Source organism: Ascaphus truei, chromosome 1 (genome assembly GCF_040206685.1).
Source record: "Ascaphus truei isolate aAscTru1 chromosome 1, aAscTru1.hap1, whole genome shotgun sequence".
NCBI classification, from domain to species: domain Eukaryota; kingdom Metazoa; phylum Chordata; class Amphibia; order Anura; family Ascaphidae; genus Ascaphus; species Ascaphus truei.
Window position 1 is genome coordinate 453,196,130 of NC_134483.1, and position 16,988 is coordinate 453,213,117.

At 44.3% G+C, this 16,988-nt stretch overlaps 1 protein-coding gene across 2 annotated transcripts; it reads right to left on the reverse strand.

The window, feature by feature from the left end:
* Positions 1–12,333: 12,333 nt before the first annotated feature.
* On the reverse strand, positions 12,334–16,657 carry LOC142504248 (receptor-interacting serine/threonine-protein kinase 2-like). 2 transcript variants are annotated; one of them, XM_075617165.1, is made up of 2 exons: positions 16,454–16,657; positions 12,334–15,253 (listed from the first exon to the last, which is right to left on the reverse strand). In XM_075617165.1, exons 1-2 carry the CDS (start codon positions 16,585–16,587, stop codon positions 14,167–14,169), a joined length of 1,221 nt encoding a protein of 406 aa, XP_075473280.1. In that variant the 5' UTR covers positions 16,588–16,657; the 3' UTR covers positions 12,334–14,166. The 2 variants fall into 2 exon arrangements, with proteins under 2 accessions (XP_075473280.1, XP_075473281.1); XM_075617166.1 differs by having other exon boundaries at positions 16,450–16,587.
* Positions 16,658–16,988: the final 331 nt, after the last annotated feature.

Here is a 16,988-nt window from a genome sequence, read left to right on the forward strand (position 1 = left end):
TGAGTTCACCTCCCTAGTTTGGCCGGTGCTATGAACTAGCTCTGCTTGTGGCGAAAGGTCCGACAACAGTACACAACATGTTTTTGATTAACCCTTATTCACACTGTACTAACTATACGCATATACATGATCCATAGAGGGACCTACCACTCCTATGCACTACAAATTTATCGATGCACGGTTGTGTCTTCGGTATCTCTTGTATTACGATGAGGATCCCATCCATAATTAGTCACGCCACCCTTTCTGTCTGGTATACAACTGTTCTGCTCTGGACTTCGGCAGTGGACTGGTCGGTGACCTTGTTAACTGGCTCTGATGATTCATCCTCCATTATGACCTGGTTTGCAAGCAACTCCGTATCAGCCCAAAGTCCCTCTTGGTCGCGGCAGCTCATCCCCTTGTGCTCAGCAAGGGACTCTTAAAGACTTCACCTCTTAGTCTCTCCTCTCTGAAGTCAAATGTAATTGGATGGGGCCATGTCTATCAGAGATTCACATCCTGGGCACATTAGAAAGAAGAGCAAGGAAGGGGGCAATGTGCATCTTGGCTGTGTGCTTTACAAGGGGGTTACCTTTAGTTGAGGTAATGAGTGATCCACTGCCACTGCTTCTGTGTTAGCTTCTTGCCCATGTTAGTCTCTGTCGATAGAGTTGTGTGACCTCCTGCGCTGTCTTTTTCTTACCCTACCTCGTCTTCATTCTGCAGTGTGTACGGGATGCATGTGGCAGGGATTCTGTTCTGATCTGAGTAATAGACGAAAACTCGGCGGTCACTGCATACGTAGGAACTCAGCCATGGACAAATATAAAATCAATATTTATTCAATCTTGGTGCTGGACATCACAGAGATTCACATGCTCTGATGCGTTTCGTTCCGTTAGGAACTTTATCAAAGAGAGGGAGGCTGTATGACAATTTTAGGTCATCTACCTCATCAAAGGAGCTGGATAGGACACGTTCCACTGTCCAGAACACTTGATGAGGTAGATGACCAAACATGGTCATATAGCGCCCCCTCATGATGTAGCAACCCATATAAGGGCGTGTACATCATTCAGGGGTTGGCAAGGAAATACAGACCAGCATCTTGCCTTCAGCGCTGCTGAGAGACTGCTGCCGATGGAGAGACAGCTGCTGACGGTGACAGAGATGGATGTGCCGCTCTTCTAAAAGGTTAATACTGGTATTTCTCTACCAGCATATGGCCGAAAAGGATTAGCGCTGTGGGATCCCATTCAGAAGCATGGAATCCCACAGAGTTGATCCTCCTGGGCAGATTACTGTCCTCGGGGCTGAGAGAACTGTAGCCGCAGTGCAGCCACACAGTGAAAATCGGGGCACCGAGAACAGTAAAACTGGCTACATCTGTTTTTCAAAGTTTCGAACATATCTCCCTCTCTCTTCACTTCTTCAAGCTGTACATGTTAAGATCTTTTTGCTTTTCCTGATAAGTTTTATGGTCTAGACTATGTACCATTTAATAGCTCTTCTCTGCACAATCTATCATTTATCTACAGTATGTCCTTCTATAAGGTACTGTCACGAACGGCACACCTGTGAGCACGTGACTTGTGTATGTGATAACCTATCTAGCTGACTCACTTATCTCCAGGCAGGGTCCCATAAACCTATAATATCTCCCCTCAACCCATCACACTATAACCTTAAACTCACTGACACCACCAGGGATCTTACCACTAGGGGTTCTTGGTCCCCTATTTACTAAGAATAAAAATGTAATTAACACACAAAAACCTATTGTTGCAAAATCAGTCCGAAAATATAGTTACTCTCTTTAAAACAATTAAAAATAACATTCGTCCAAGGGGTCGTGCATTGGAAAATAATATAATTCACATGTCTTGTTGGAATAAAACACTCCTCTGATGCATTCTAAATTCATATCCCAAATGTATGGTTCTTAGCCTAAAAAAAACCCTGTATTGAAAGCTGAATAAACCCTACATCTGAGGTGTGTCCTTTGCTCCCTCTCAGCACTCTCTAGTGAGATTTTTATGATTTGGGGAGAGAAAATTGTTTTTTTTTCATTTATAACTGCCTGAGTATTAAAATACCCCATAACTTTCTTTCTATCATCCCTAGAATTGTGCCCCCTTTACTGTTGCATTTGTATAATTAAAATAACGTGGGAACACCCATCTTGATGGGGGTAACTTTAGTCTTTGAAGGTGAAATATGTATCTGTAACCTTCCTTACCTGGCCCTAAAAGAAGTCACATCAGATTAATTATGTACAATGGCAATGCTTAGTCTCTCAGGCCTCTGCAGGGTGCTGGGTCAGTGCAGCCTGGGCATGGATGAAAGTATGGAGAAAAAGATGGACATCAGGAATGTTAATAAAACGAGAAGTTGCTTTATGTACCGTCTATAACACTTCACGGGTATTGGCATATGATGTACCTTGGCCTGAAACTAGTGGTAAACAATAACTCCTAGATAGGAGTTATTGTTTGGCACTAGTTTCAAGCCAAGTACATCATGTGCCAATACCCGTGAAGTGTTTTAGACGGCACATAAAGCAACTTTTTATTGGCCTTGGTGGTGGCCTTCTAACTTGGTGGCCCCTTTAAAAGGAGTGGGAATGATTTGCAGGGAGGCTAGAATGCAATGAGAACTATCTGGAAGGACAAGTTCAATGTGAACGCAGGCTGCAGTATTGACAACCCTATGAGGACATTGGCAGTCAATCTGTGGTAGGGGTAACCCTTTGAGGACGGGAAAATAAGCATCTCTCCCCCACAAACTTAAATTCCCCATCCCTTTACCAGGCGCTGGCTTAGAAGGGGCACATTACTAACTAGAAACCAATAAAAGATGACAGGACACATCTTAATACATCATCGTAAACACAAAACCCTATATGCAGGACTCACAGGAAGAACTCTGAATAATCTGCTTGTAGAACATAAGGTGGCTATATATACCCTTATATTTACATCATACATCACATGCTGTGAGGGAGGGGAGTAACCTGAGTAAGCCTATACAGTTAACCCCTGAAGGAAATTAATCCCTTTACAGAACCTAGTAGTTATCCAAGACTGGGCTACATATCTGATATCCAAGATCGACCGACCTGTCATATTTGGTGTTATTTAATCTGTCACAAATGTCACAAATATATATTTGTTATTCTTGTGAGCCATGTCCGATCCAAGATATCTTTTATTTTTAGTAAAGGCTGAATGGTGACCTTTTTGTCACGTTTCTCTGCTACTCACAAGGAAGAGGGGGAAGATATATCAGGAATATATGGTCCACTTTAAAGTCGACACTCAGGGCCTCTGGTAGGTTGTGGATACTATCACCAGATCTCCATAAGATAACCATATAAATTTATTGGGCCGTCAATGACAACCCCAGGTTAAGCTCTGGTGCTCTGGTTGACACTTTACTATAAATAGTTGTTTTGGGTTATGGCTTAATCACCCCACAATTCCAGATCAAGACTTGCTTAGATAACCCGCCCTTGTAACTGTTATATAAACATTATTATTATTATTATTATTATTATTATTATTAAAATACAGAATATTTTCTTTCTTCCAACTCTCTTTTAAATTCTACTTGTACAGTAATTAATTAAACAAATAAGGTTGGTTTCATTCAGGCTATGTGGGATTGCACGTTTAAGGTCCATATTAAATGTGCTGGGAAGTAATCTTTCTCTTGTCCAGACATATTTAACCCCTTGGCGGTCAGGACTGCAGTGTATTGCTTTGGATTCGGCGCCTTTGCTTTGCAATACATTGCAGGTCCCTCGGGCAACCAAGAGATTAAGATCAATATCATGGTTCTGAAATGTTCCCCACAAAGGGGAAGATGTCTTTAAAGTGTATAAAAAAAAGGTGTTTTAAATTTGAATATAAAAATATCACTAATACTAAAAGGGACATATGTGATTAGAAATATCACAATTTGCCCCAAAAAAGATTTGCTGCACATCAAAAATTATAATAACTTTTAATGATCACAATGAAAATAAATGGCAATAGAATACAGCACCGTGTTATAGTGCAAAGAACCAAAAAATAAAGGTGAATAAGTTAAAAGCCAGGAAGATGCCAAGGTGTGTTGTGTCCCTTGAAAAGGTTAAATACTAGCAGACAGGACTTAGGGGCCTATGCACTAAGCGTCGGAAAAAAAAAAATCGGAATTTTTTTTATTTCTCCATTTTTGGCAGCGTTGCTATCATGATATGCAGAAAGCCCCGAATACCAGTGATAGCAACATTTGCAAAAATTGCGCGTAGCCGACGAAGAGACAATCTGCCCTCCGAAAAGGGCTCACCCGACGAGTTCCATCTGCTGCAGAGAGACTCAGCCGTCTCTCTCAGCTCAAATCTCAGCGGAAATTAAAATTGTTAAATTGCATTAATAGTGTAAATGAGCAGGGGGTCTCAGGAGCAGAACTGCATTGGTTTCAGGTCCGGAGACCCCCTGCTTCCCGAGATACAGGCACCGTTATGGGGTGCTGGTATCTCCTATGCATTTAATTCCCATGGTCACGTGACGCGGGACATTTAAATGCATAGGAGATGCTGGCACCTCACAACGGGGTCTGTATCTCGGGAAGCAGGGGGTCCCGGGACCTGAAACCAATGCGGTTCATCTCCAGAGACTCCCTGCTCATCTACACTAGTATTAACCCCCCCCAAAAAAATCTTTCTAAATTCATTACCTTAGCGGATATCCACTAAGGTAATGAAGCTGCTGTAATGTAATTTTTATTAATAGTGTGCAAGGGCAGGCGGTCTCCTGAGCTGAACCTCTTTGATTTCAGCCTTGGGGAACCCCTGCTTCCAGAGTTACAGTCCATGGTATTTACATCAGCTGGTGACGTCAACCGGACGCTTTAAAAATGGCGGCGGTACCGGCCCATGATTCACCATACCAGGGCCTGTAATTCGGGAAGCAGAGGGTCCCTGACTCAGAAATCAAAGCGTTTCAGCTCAGTGACCCTGCTTTCCGAGTTACAGGCCCTGTAATGGGGCATCGTTTGTGGTGAATTGTGAAATTTCTACTCGCATGTCTTCCCTTTAGTATTGGTTAATATTTACTTTGCGCAGGTAGCACCCATATTTCACATTACAAAGCTACTGTATATACCATAATTTACTATTGTTGGGCAGTGCAACCACTTTATTTCCTTTAAAAATATCACTAAATCTAAAATACTTTTTAGTCGAAAAACATTGCACTAAAGTAATAATACATTTGCAACTGGAATAGAGAATTTCATTATTAAACAAAGCTCTGGTAATTGAAAAAAATCCTGTGAGTTATAGCTGGGACTGAACCACTGAATGTCAGTTGTACATAATAAATCAGTAGTTGTTAGGTCTTTAATCCCATTTACACTATCCAGGAAATGCATTGCACCATGTAAACATGTAGGTATATCACCTATAACAGGTTGTAAGAAAGATTCCTTATAAATCACCATAGACTGCAAACGTGAATCAGATCAGTTTTATTAAATACAACACAAGGATTGTAGGGCGATCATTCTTTGCAAAGATTTTAGTATCACTATAACCGATATTTTCTTTTCAGTGCATGTTTAGCAAAGGTATTAATGTGCTGTTTAAAGATACTGGTTGGATCCATATCAAGAAGATATTTTTGGAATGACTGTCATTATTATGAATAACATCAGATAGCTTCTAATAATTGCAGATATTTATTCATAAGCAATACCCCACCACAATTATCCACTTTCTTAACACTCCGATCATTATCATTTTTCAACGTTGACCAAGGGAACAACGTCTTCACGTCATACGATGTCTTCACTTCACCTCAGACTCTTTTGAAAAAAACACCTGAGTCACAGCAGAGGAGGTCTCCTAAGAACATCCCCAATATGCTTCACCTTCACTGCTCCTCTCCACTAAGCCAGCGTGGAGAGGGTTAACACCATCAAAAAAATCAGACACAAATTCAAAGTTTCACTTATCAGCATAGAGACCACAGCAGGTTAATTTTCCTAATGTGCATGTGCTTTTGAAGAGTTCATTAATACCTTCATACTGTAGCTCTGGGGTTTTGCAACATTTGCAGCAATTTGAAAGTGAGCTCAAAGTGATGTCCAGCGAACATTCACTGTCAAAGTGTCCAGCAACACATTGGTTTCCAATGAACTGTTGAACTCCATTTATACACTTCAAAATCACTCAGCAATCACCAATACTTCGATTATAAAACAGCAGTTGGATTATTTTACTTTGTAGGAGGAACTGCAGCCTGGAAATGTAAATATAAATACAAATTGTGTAAAGAGAGCCGATGCTTCAGTAGGCTCTTGTGGCTCTGGCTACCACCATTTACAGAGTTGTGAAGGGTCTCACACTCTGGAGCGTGAGGCCTCGTTCAGGGTGCTGGCTTCGGAGGGAGGGCGTGCTTACGTGCGATCTGCCGTCGGAAACAATGTATTCAAATTGAATTGTGGTTGTCAGGGTAGCAGCTGCCCTGTCTCCAAAGTACGGAGTTGACGCTGACTACAGATTCAATAAACAACCCAAGTCATTTTTTTAAGCTGCAGCAGCGTCACTGGGACCTCGGCAGCCAATTAAATCATTCTTGAGAATGATTTCAAGACAGCAACACCGATCCCTAAGCTGAGGTCTGTAGCCCCGCCCTCTCCCCGCCTCCTCAACTCTTGAAAAAGTCTGCTGGGGAGGATGTACACTCATCGCCCAGCAGACTGCTGCTTGCACACGCGAACGCCCGCCCTCCAACTTCTGCCTCTGGCACCCTGAACGAGGCCTGAGACTCACTTCTGAGGCAGGGGATCCATGCTTGTAGAAGGAAGAGGGGAGCGTCATCTGGTGGTGGGGTCTGATATGTCAGGGGTGGGATAATGACACATGGGAACAGGGAAGTTTCATAAGGGGGCAGGATAATGACATAAGAGATTGGTAAAGGGCCCCCGACAGAGTGAGACAGTAACATAAAGTCCTAATGCATGAGACTCACATAAATTACATGACATTCGACAGGGCTGCGTTTCATAAATGTGCATGAATATCAATCATTCCTTAATTAGCTCATTATCATGTAGAAACGTCACCATAAGAGGCCATATAGTCTCAAGTTGTAGTATGACACATACAGTACACCACAAATGTGTAAACTCTAAAAGATTTCCCGTGTTTCTCTCCTACAGATATAGCTTCATTTATGTTCAGCTGCCATGCTATGGTGCTGTATGAGCACTTTGTTGTTTGCACATCATCCACGGCCTCGCCGCATTGAGCCGCACGGACCTTGTCTGCAGTCAGAAGGAATCATGTGTGTTGTAGTTCAGTGCACGGCCGGCAGGTGGCGTACTGAATATCTTTGCTTATGAAACTCTGAATGCTACAGTTCAGTAATAACCTAGCAGGTGCCTGAAGAGAAGAAAACATGTACACATCTCTTTGTCTAATGACTTTGTACATTTTTACTCTAGCAGATTCACACTTTATGAAAAACCCCTATGGTTTAACCTAATCTGTTGCATAACGTTTGTACTGTACTGTACATGGTATGGGACATGGCGCATTCTCCACCCCACGAGACCAGCATGCAGATATGCCTGTATGATATATTGGGAATGTCACGGGACACCAGGCATTTACACCTTTTTACCAGTACATACATTGAGCAAAACATGTAAGTGAAATAAGTTGTACATTTATTCACAGGAAAAGGCATACACACAATGATACACAAACTACATAAGAAAGGACACACTTACTGGGGGTCTGTGGTTCAAAATTAGACTTTCCTGTGTGCAGGGGCTCCTAAATAAGAAGCTTACCCTGACCGGGACATAGCCCGAAATGTCCTGGAACTCAAATCGGCATGAAGTTCCAGACGCCACCGCTCCCTTCTCTCCAAAAGACTTGAATCTGCTTGACCGGTACTTAGCTCCAAACGTCCTGGAACTAAAATCGGCTTGAAATCCCAGCCGCGACCGCTACGTTCCTTTATGAGAACTTGGTCGCAAAAAGCTGTTTTTTCTGAAGCTGGTGCTCTGCTATTCGCGCAGAGGCACCTTTTTCCACATTCAAATCTCCTGCTGGAGTTCTGGCGCTTAGAATCTCACGAACGGATTGGCTGAGGCTTTCTAATAGTATTTTGGAACTCATTCACAAAATACTACAGCCAATCACAGTGTGGGAACTTTCTTACCAGCAAATCAGAGCGATGCCGGTCCTGCAAAGCCGGGTAAGCGGGGATTCTGAATTTGCCAAGGGACATGCGCAAGTTTGCCACCTAGTCCCTTACTATTCAGATGTCACCCACTGGGACAGGCGCCTACAAGTCTGATGGGGCCAAGTATGGTAGTCCACACGACATCGATTCAGCCCAGGACGAATGTACTTGAGCCCTGCCCTGCCACCCAAATGGCTTTCACACTAACATCCTCTGGTGACTTTCATCTCCGATGTCTGAGCAGACATACTGGCAGCAAGTTGGTAGCCCAGTGGCCTGTCAGCACATTGGTTCTGAAAGTCCCAGCTCATAATATAGTGCACAACAATATACACATTTAAACACAATGTTAATAAAATATACTTTATACAGTATATCCTAAGTCTCTGGTTATGGGGAATAGAATGGACAACTGCACTTTATTTTCTATTAGCCTATATTCCCAACACACTATAAAGTAGGGACTGGCCTTTAAAAATCCCCTCACAACCTCATATATGGTTGGAGCACACCAAAACCTCTATACTTGTTCTGCGTTACCTGGGCATTAACTGGGTATGCCCCTTAACCTAGGGACCCGTCATAGTTACAGGGACCATTTGCTCCCTATGCCCCCTTTCTGGGCTATGCTGAAGAAGGGAACCAAAGCGGTGAACATTTTCAAGGAGAGATATTGCCGGGACAATGTGCCTATATGTATCTGGGAATCAAGCATGATTCCCGGTACATTTTTGGGTTATACAGCAACTCTGGACCCCGACTACCTAGACACATTCTGACAACACTTTCTCTGCAAACCCCCCTTGAAACTCATGCACTTGTAATCCCTGCTCGCTGGCATCCATGGAAAGGTACTGTAAAAACACAAAAAATCTGTAATGCATTTTTACAGGTTATGCATTAAACAGTTTTGGCTCAAGAGCGGACACTCCCGACCCCCAACACATGGATCAGAGGTAACCAAACGGGCTTAAACCTTTATTGTGGGCCTCCCCACCCCTTCACCGTCACAGTGCAATTGAAGTCGGTACAGATAAGAGTTCGTCTCTATCTGAGATCTATCAGTATATTGTTGACAACAATATTCTTCCCAAAAACATCAAACCAAAAAGGCTGGAGGAATTCTATTCAACACAACTTAAGCATTAATCATTGCTTTATTAGAGCACTGTGCCACTGCAAGAGGGTTGGTGCTGGGCACTTCACGCATCCTGGATGTGTATGTTCGATGATGGCAACTTTCGAAGGAGAAAGATATTAAATAATGGAGCTTCCTGAATCGATCCCTCTAATCTACTCAAATCGAGTACCTGTCCCAACATGAGTAACTGGCTTTGCCTGCGTGCTTGCACCAATATCATTACCAGTAGGAACCAACCAACTCCAAAAATGAGATGAATGTATATCTCAACCACCTGTCTCCAGTAGAGTACCTGCCTCCACCCAAGTACCTACTCCAACCTGAGTACCTGCCTCTGCCCAAATACTTCACCATTGCCAGTACGAACCAACCAACTCCAAAAATGAGATGAACCTACATCCCAACAACATGGTCGACTCAAACATCTACGTAAAGCACACCCCTTGCATCAACAATGGTTTGCTGCCACCCAATTTTTACCCACATATAATTAATACCGGGAGTGTTAGACTGCATTATCTATCGGAGGAGGATTCCTGCTGACGCTGACTGCAGTTTGTAACATGTGCCATAATTCATGTATAGCCTGATTTTTCAATGTTGATGTACATGTATTTATTACCACCTTCACTTTTTCAATACAATTGATTATACTACACTATAAGTTGTTTGCTGTTTGTCCTTTCTTTCACTGGCCATCTTGGATATTGACCCATCTGGAGTGATACAGCAACAGACTATCTTACTTTTGTTAAGGTTTTTCCTTATACATTTGTTCACTGTTTGTTTTTATTATATTGTTTTATTTATTAAGTGTACTAATACAGCACTATATATTTCATTGGGTTATCACGTGTTATATGTGTTTCATATATTTGACATTATTGAAGGAGTTAATTTTTTGCACTTTATTATATTTACAATTGGTAGCGCAGGTAGTTTCACCTTATTTTTCACTATTCACTGCTTAATAACTGCTGCACGGTTGTTTAATCCATTTGGAGATTAATTCATTTATTGTGTATTATTGTATACTGTATACAGTACAGTATTTCTTTTGCACGTACCTTTCAACATTTGGGAATTAGTATTAGGCAATCATGGTTTGGTCTTTAACCAATTCCTGGGAAAATCTATTTTCTGAACAATCAGATAATATACAGTATACATTTCTGAAAGTGTGGATATTCCAGTTGAGGATCATTGTAAAAGATTAGAAAACCTCCTCATTACAGAAAGTAAATTCTGGCTGGAAAAAAACACACTTCAGAAATACATTGATTGTAGAAGAGTACCCAGGGGGTTAAGTATAATACAAAATCCAACCTTTGGGAAAGATAACAATCATTTTACAAAAGAATGGGACAGAACTTTAGAAGTCTGTTCCATGGAGCTCATGAAATTAATTATTTATGAGAGAAATAAAGCCCTAATCGAAATTGAAAAAGAGATTAATGTGACCATAAATAAATTGGAGCCCATAATTATTGAAAAAGATTGTTCGGAAATAGAATATGAATTGAAGCTTAAATTGGAAGCTTCAAAAGAGGAAATCATGAAGCTAAAACATAATTTTTTTTGTAGAGACAAGTTAGATTATGAATTGAATAGACAAAAGGATTAAAGTAGATTTGAGAACAAAACTAATGTTAATGGACCCAATCACCACCAACCTAGGAGGTATCTGGGGGGGAAACCCTGAGTCTAGATCTAGACAGGATGGGGGTGCTAACAACAGAGGGAGGTATCGGTATCCTAAAAAGGGTTAATGCCAACAAACCCCTTATCACAAAAATAAGAAAATAAATAATGATAAGCAACCAACTATCCCCTCAATCCCTAAAGTTACAAATAAAGTCTGGGAGATTTGCTGCATGGAAAAATTGGTTAGTTTTAACAATGATACATGCGCAGAGTTCCAGAAGGTGTGGATGCCATGGATTTTGGGTGCTGGTCAAACAAATATTAATACCCACCTAATTTTCTTGTAAAAACTGCTATATATGCTGACTACAGTATGTGTATGAATGTTATAAGATGATTTGCAAATTCTAAATGGATGTGTTCTTTCCCCCCCCCCCATCTTTATTTTTTGTACCCTTCCCTCCCCTTCTTTTATTTTCTCCATTTACCCCTCTCCAGAATTTTTTTTTTTTTTGTACAGGAAATATCTTTAATAATAATAACCTTACTTATATAGCGCTTTTCTCCCAATGGGACTCAACGTGCTTCAAACTTACAAAAAGGGAAAAAGAAGAGAACATTTAAGGTTATAAAAGAGAGCAAACACAAAGAAAGATACAATACAGGAGGGGGCGGGACTGTAGCTATTAAATGCCAAACCGGGTGTGGTTCATTAATGAAATGCCTGGGTAAACAGTTAGGTTTGGAGCCTATATTTATAATTCCCAGAGAAGGGGCCTCATGAACTGTACGAGGCAGATTATTCCACAGAGCGGGAGCAGCGCGGCTAAAAACTCGGGCCCTATAGGAAGTCAGGGGGATTCTGGGAACCGTATGGGGTCCTTCACCTGCAGATGGAAGTGAGAGATTGGGTGTGTAGGGCACTAGAAGCTCTCTCGGATAGCCGGGACCCTGAGCACGTGGTGCCAAACCAATCTTTAAAATAAATTCGCCATTTTACCGGCAGCCAGTGCAGAGAACGGAAAACAGGCGTCACGTGGCAAGAACGGGGCTGGTTAGTGAACAACCTGGTCGCGGCGTTCTGCACCAGCTGCAGGCGGCGCAGATTTTCCCGGAAGACTAAGGTGCAGTGCATTGCAGTAGAATTGTGAGGACAATGCTTTATTACCAGCCACTAAGGTAGCCAAGAGTGTAGATGTTTTTTAAATATATTATAGCATCAATCCTGCTTTCCTTTTTTTTCTTTCTTAAATAGGTTTTGGCTGTGACAATAAGAATGTAGAGGTAATGTGGGTGTAAAAATTACAGTCGCGGTACTCTGGGTTTGAAAATAAAAACAAAATGGTAATAACTTTATTTCATATTTAGCGCTTTTCTCCCAATGGGGCTCAAAGCGCGTCACAATTACAGTATAGTGCGCGGTACGCAGCACATAGGAATGTTACAGACAGTCCCTGACCAGAGGAGCTTACACTATGTTTAAGATGTTATAGGCACAAGGAGATAAAGTGACTTGCCCAAGGTCACAAGGAGCTGACCCCGGGAAATGAGCCAGGTTACCCTAATTCAAACTCTGTGTCATTGTTTACAGTCAGTGTCTTTAAATCACTGCGCCGATCCTTCAGATGGTAGGTGGCCATCACACTGTGTAAAGCTCACAGTAGATCAATAAACCGTACCTTATTGGAATTTGCACCTGGACGTAAATGATGTTTACATTATTATATACCCGTAAAAAATGCAATAGAAGTGCAAAAAAGAGTTCCACTAGGATAGAATAGTGGTGAATACAAAAAAGCACCAATTCTAAACTTCTATTCTACAGTACTTCATAAAAGTGGCAACATTCAGCCCCTTCCCTGGAAGTAGAGGGGTTTCGTACGACGGCCCTTCAAACAATTATTACTCTGTGGTATAGTAAAGCTTGAGAACCCACGATTAGGAAAGATGTACACATCTCACAATGAAGTTTCAAGGGGTTCTGCATTTCTTAAAGAAAAAAAAAATATTATTATATTTTTGTTTTAATATATACGCAGCCTTTGATTACCTTTATTGAAAACGAATTACCTAAGCTGCGGATCGATTCATTCCCCCGTGATCGATCAACAGCGATCCTGCTTCCAGGGTGCACTAAATGGCTCAGCAGCTATTCTTATATTACTAAGGTAACATTGTCTATTGTTACAGTTTGCAGCTCACACTGCTGGGAACATTAGCAACAAAGTATCACAAACTGGTAAGTGTGGCAAAGATCTTGCACTGCTGGGGAGGTGGGCTAAAGCCTGCTACAGAGAACAATGGATGCTTTAAAACTCATTAAGAATGGTATTGAGTTGAATAAAAAACAAAATAATGTAGTAAATATTATCTAATATTACAGAACTGATTTATTGAGAAAATTAAAATGTAGGATATGGCAGGAATTGCACCTTTTAAAGCAATAGTCCACGCTGCTCAATATTTTTTCGGGTGGGTTTTAATTACCTGAATCAGGGGGAGATGGGTGTCACACAGAGACTGTCCTGGTGCCCCGACCTCAGGGGGGGAGAGGGGGCGAAGGGGGTACTGCTTTAAAGAGTCGAAAGCCAGCACTCACCAATTTAAGCCAGTTCTGGTCAGCCCCACAATGCTATGTGTAGTGGCAAGGGTCATATTTACCACGCAGAGCTCATCAGCAAGGCATCTTCCAGCCAACTCACGTGAATATGCTGTAAGGTGACTTATGGCTTCGCACCGCTTAGTAAGCATGGGCGGACTATTCATTAAACTATGATAGTGCCGATCAGGGGAGTTTTTGTGCGATTGTGCGATGGTCTCGATTTAATGAATAACCTACTGGGGTGGACCCACAGTTACCTTAACTCCAAAACTAGGGAGACTTCCTGACATTCTGAGCTCTGGAAATGCTGGGACACATTTTGGGCTCACTTAGTTTTAGGGAAAAAAAAGATTTCTCTGAACCAAGCGTCGGCCTTCATTTGGGTGACAACCAACCCCTTCCAGCATTGCAGGGGGTCACCCATCACTGAAGGGGGTCAACCACCACAAGTATCCCAAGCTGATGCCAGCACTGCCCCCTGCTCAGTAACACACAATGTCCCAAGACAGGCCGCAGAGGTGCCCATGTTGGTGGCTCCAGTTTTTTCATAGTCTTCATTGTCTACTTGTTGAGAGCATGGATGTCGCCAGGGAGGGGTGGTGCTGTTCCAGCAGCTGCAGAAGCCTAGTGGAGCTTCTCTGGCCCTTGTTCCTGATCATCCGCAGGGTTTTCCTGACTTGGTCTCGCCTTCTCTCGATGGAATCGAGGTCGCTCTGCTCCTCCCCGTTGATGATCCCTTCAGTGTAGAGAATATCCCAGATGTTGCTCAAGTCCGGCCCGGCTTGAACGATCGCTGCAAAGTTCGTCTCCAAGAATTCTGGTGCATTGAGATCTGGGAGAGGAGAAGATTCAGCTGCTGTTACCTGAGCAGATGCAGAAGGGTTTTTGAGAAGGTCCAGAACCTCGCGTATAGCGCTGTCTATCTCCCCAACATACTCATTGCTCATGAGCACCGTCTCCACCTTCAAATCTTGGAAGCTGGGTCGGTCCTTAGCTTCACCATCCCAACATTTGATCATTAGCTTTTTGGCTTCAGGAACCATCTTCACAGTAAGACACTTGTCAACCATCCTCACATCAGGTCTATCACCATTAGGTATACAGTACATAATCTGAAAAGACCTTGCATCTGGGTAGGGTTCCTGACCCGACAGAACTGACCAGGTTAAGATGCCAAAGCTGTACACGTCAAACATTTTTGTCGGTTTGTAGTTAATGTCTTTGATGGCTTCCGGAGGCATATAGGCTAAAGTACCAACTATGGATTGATCAGTAGAGGTGGTTGTAGCTGAACCAGCAAATTTAGCCAACCCGAAATCCGTCAACTGAACATCCAAGGACTTGTTGAAGAGAACGTTACCAGGTTTTAAGTCTCGATGAATTATAGGAGGGCTGAGGCGGTGGAGAAAATTCATTCCCAGAACGACCTGGTGGAGGATCTGAAACCTCAAAGCCCACGGGACATCTGGGACATTTTCAAAAAGGGTACAGAGAGAACCAAGAGGCATGTACTCAATAACCAGGCCATACTCAATAAGATTTCCCTCCGGCTTCTCATACACACCAAGGAGACGCAGGACGTAGGTGTAGTTTGCCGTGTGCATCATGTCTCTTTCCTTCATGAAATCCTTCAGGTTGTTCCTCATCAACCTCACATTATTACACCCCAGCCTTCCCACTGGCGGGTTCCACAAATCATCTTCAGGGCGACCTCCCTCCCAAGAGTCTCGATCCATCCTCAGTACACCAACCCGAAGCCGCCGCTCCACACCAGGCTCAGGCTGTGCAGGTCCCTGGCGTGGAACTGCAGCATTTTCCTCTCCCCCGGGGCCCTCTCACACTATTCCCCCCCCGGGCCCCTCTCACACTATTCCCCCCCCCCGGGCCCCTCTCACACTATCCCCCCCCGAGCCCCTCTCACACTATTCCCACCCCCCCGGGCCCCTCTCACACTATTCCCCCCCTCCCCGGGCCCCTCTCACACTATTCCCCCCCCGGGCCCCTCTCACACTATTCCCCCCCCGGGCCCCTCTCACACTATTCCCCCCCCCCCCGGGCCCCTCTCACTATTCCTCCCCCCCCAGGCCCCTCTCACACTATTCCCCCCCGGGCCCCTCTCACACTATTCCCCCCCCGGGCCCCTCTCACACTATTCCCCCCCGGGCCCCTCTCACACTATTCTCCCCCTCGGGCCCCTCTCACACTATTCCCCCCACCCGGGCCCCTCTCACACTATTTCCCCCCCCCCCCAGGCCCCTCTCACTATTTCCCCCCCCCCGGGCCCCTCTCAAACTATTCCCCCCCGGGCCCCTCTCACACTATTCCCCCCCCCAGGGCCCCTCTCACACTATTCCCCCCCCCCAGGGCCCCTCTCACACTATTCCCCCCCCCCCGGGCCCCTCTCACACTATTCCCCCCCCCCCCCGGGCCCCTCTCACACTATTCCCCCCCCCCCCCCGGGCCCCTCTCACACTATCCCCCCCGGGCCCCTCTCACACTATCCCCCCACCCAGGTCCCTCTCACACTATTCCCCCCCCCCCAGGTCCCTCTCACACTATTCCCCCCCCCCGGGTCCCTCTCACACTATTCCCCCCCCCCGGGCCCCTCTCACACTATCCCCCCCCGGGCCCCTCTCACACTATCCCCCCCCCGGGCCCCTCTCACACTATTCCCCCCCCCGGGTCCCTCTCACACTATTCCCCCCCCCGGGTCCCTCTCACACTATTCCCCCCCCCGGGCCCCTCTCACACTATTCCCCCCCCCGGGCCCCTCTCACACTATTCCCCCCCCCCCGGGGCCCCTCTCACACTATTCCCCCCCCCGGGGCCCCTCTCACACACTCTCTGGCTCCTTGAAGCATCTTCAGGGCGACCTCCATCCCCAGAGTCTCGCTCCAGCCTCGGTACACCAGCCCGAAGCCGCCGCTCCCCACCAGGCTCAGGCTGTGCAGGTCCCCGGCCTGGAACTGCAGCATTTCACACCGATTCCCACATTACACGGTTTTCCGTGCAACCAACGCCACAGCTCAGGGAAGGGCGGAAGCCCTCAACCTCTCCAGAAAATTTTTAATAAAAATTGAGTTTAAAAAAAAAAAAAAGAGAAATAATGATAAGGATAGAGGTAGTTATGATGATAAACATAAGGAAAATCAAAAATCTACTAAGTCTAACTATCCTAAAAGGCATATATCTGACCAACAATCCTCTGAGCGTTCCCTTTTTTTAGAGGCTCGGAGGTCGCGATTTGCGATTCAGAAAAATTTGGGAGTAACAGATCACAACCTGGAGAAGGATTATGTAGACACTGAAGGGCCAAAGAAAAAGACAACATACACCAGAAGGGGAATGAGAGGAGGTGGGACAAATGCAAAAATGG

Excerpts from the sequence above, each read along its gene's own strand:
- LOC142504248 (XM_075617165.1), bottom strand. The coding sequence starts at position 16,587 with ATGCTGCAGTTCCAGGCCGGGGACCTGCACAGCCTGAGCCTGGTGGGG. Across the intron at positions 15,254-16,453 it reads ATGCTTCAAGGAGCCAGAGA|GAACAACCTGAAGGATTTCA; the intron begins GTGTGTGAGAGG and ends GAGGTTGATGAG.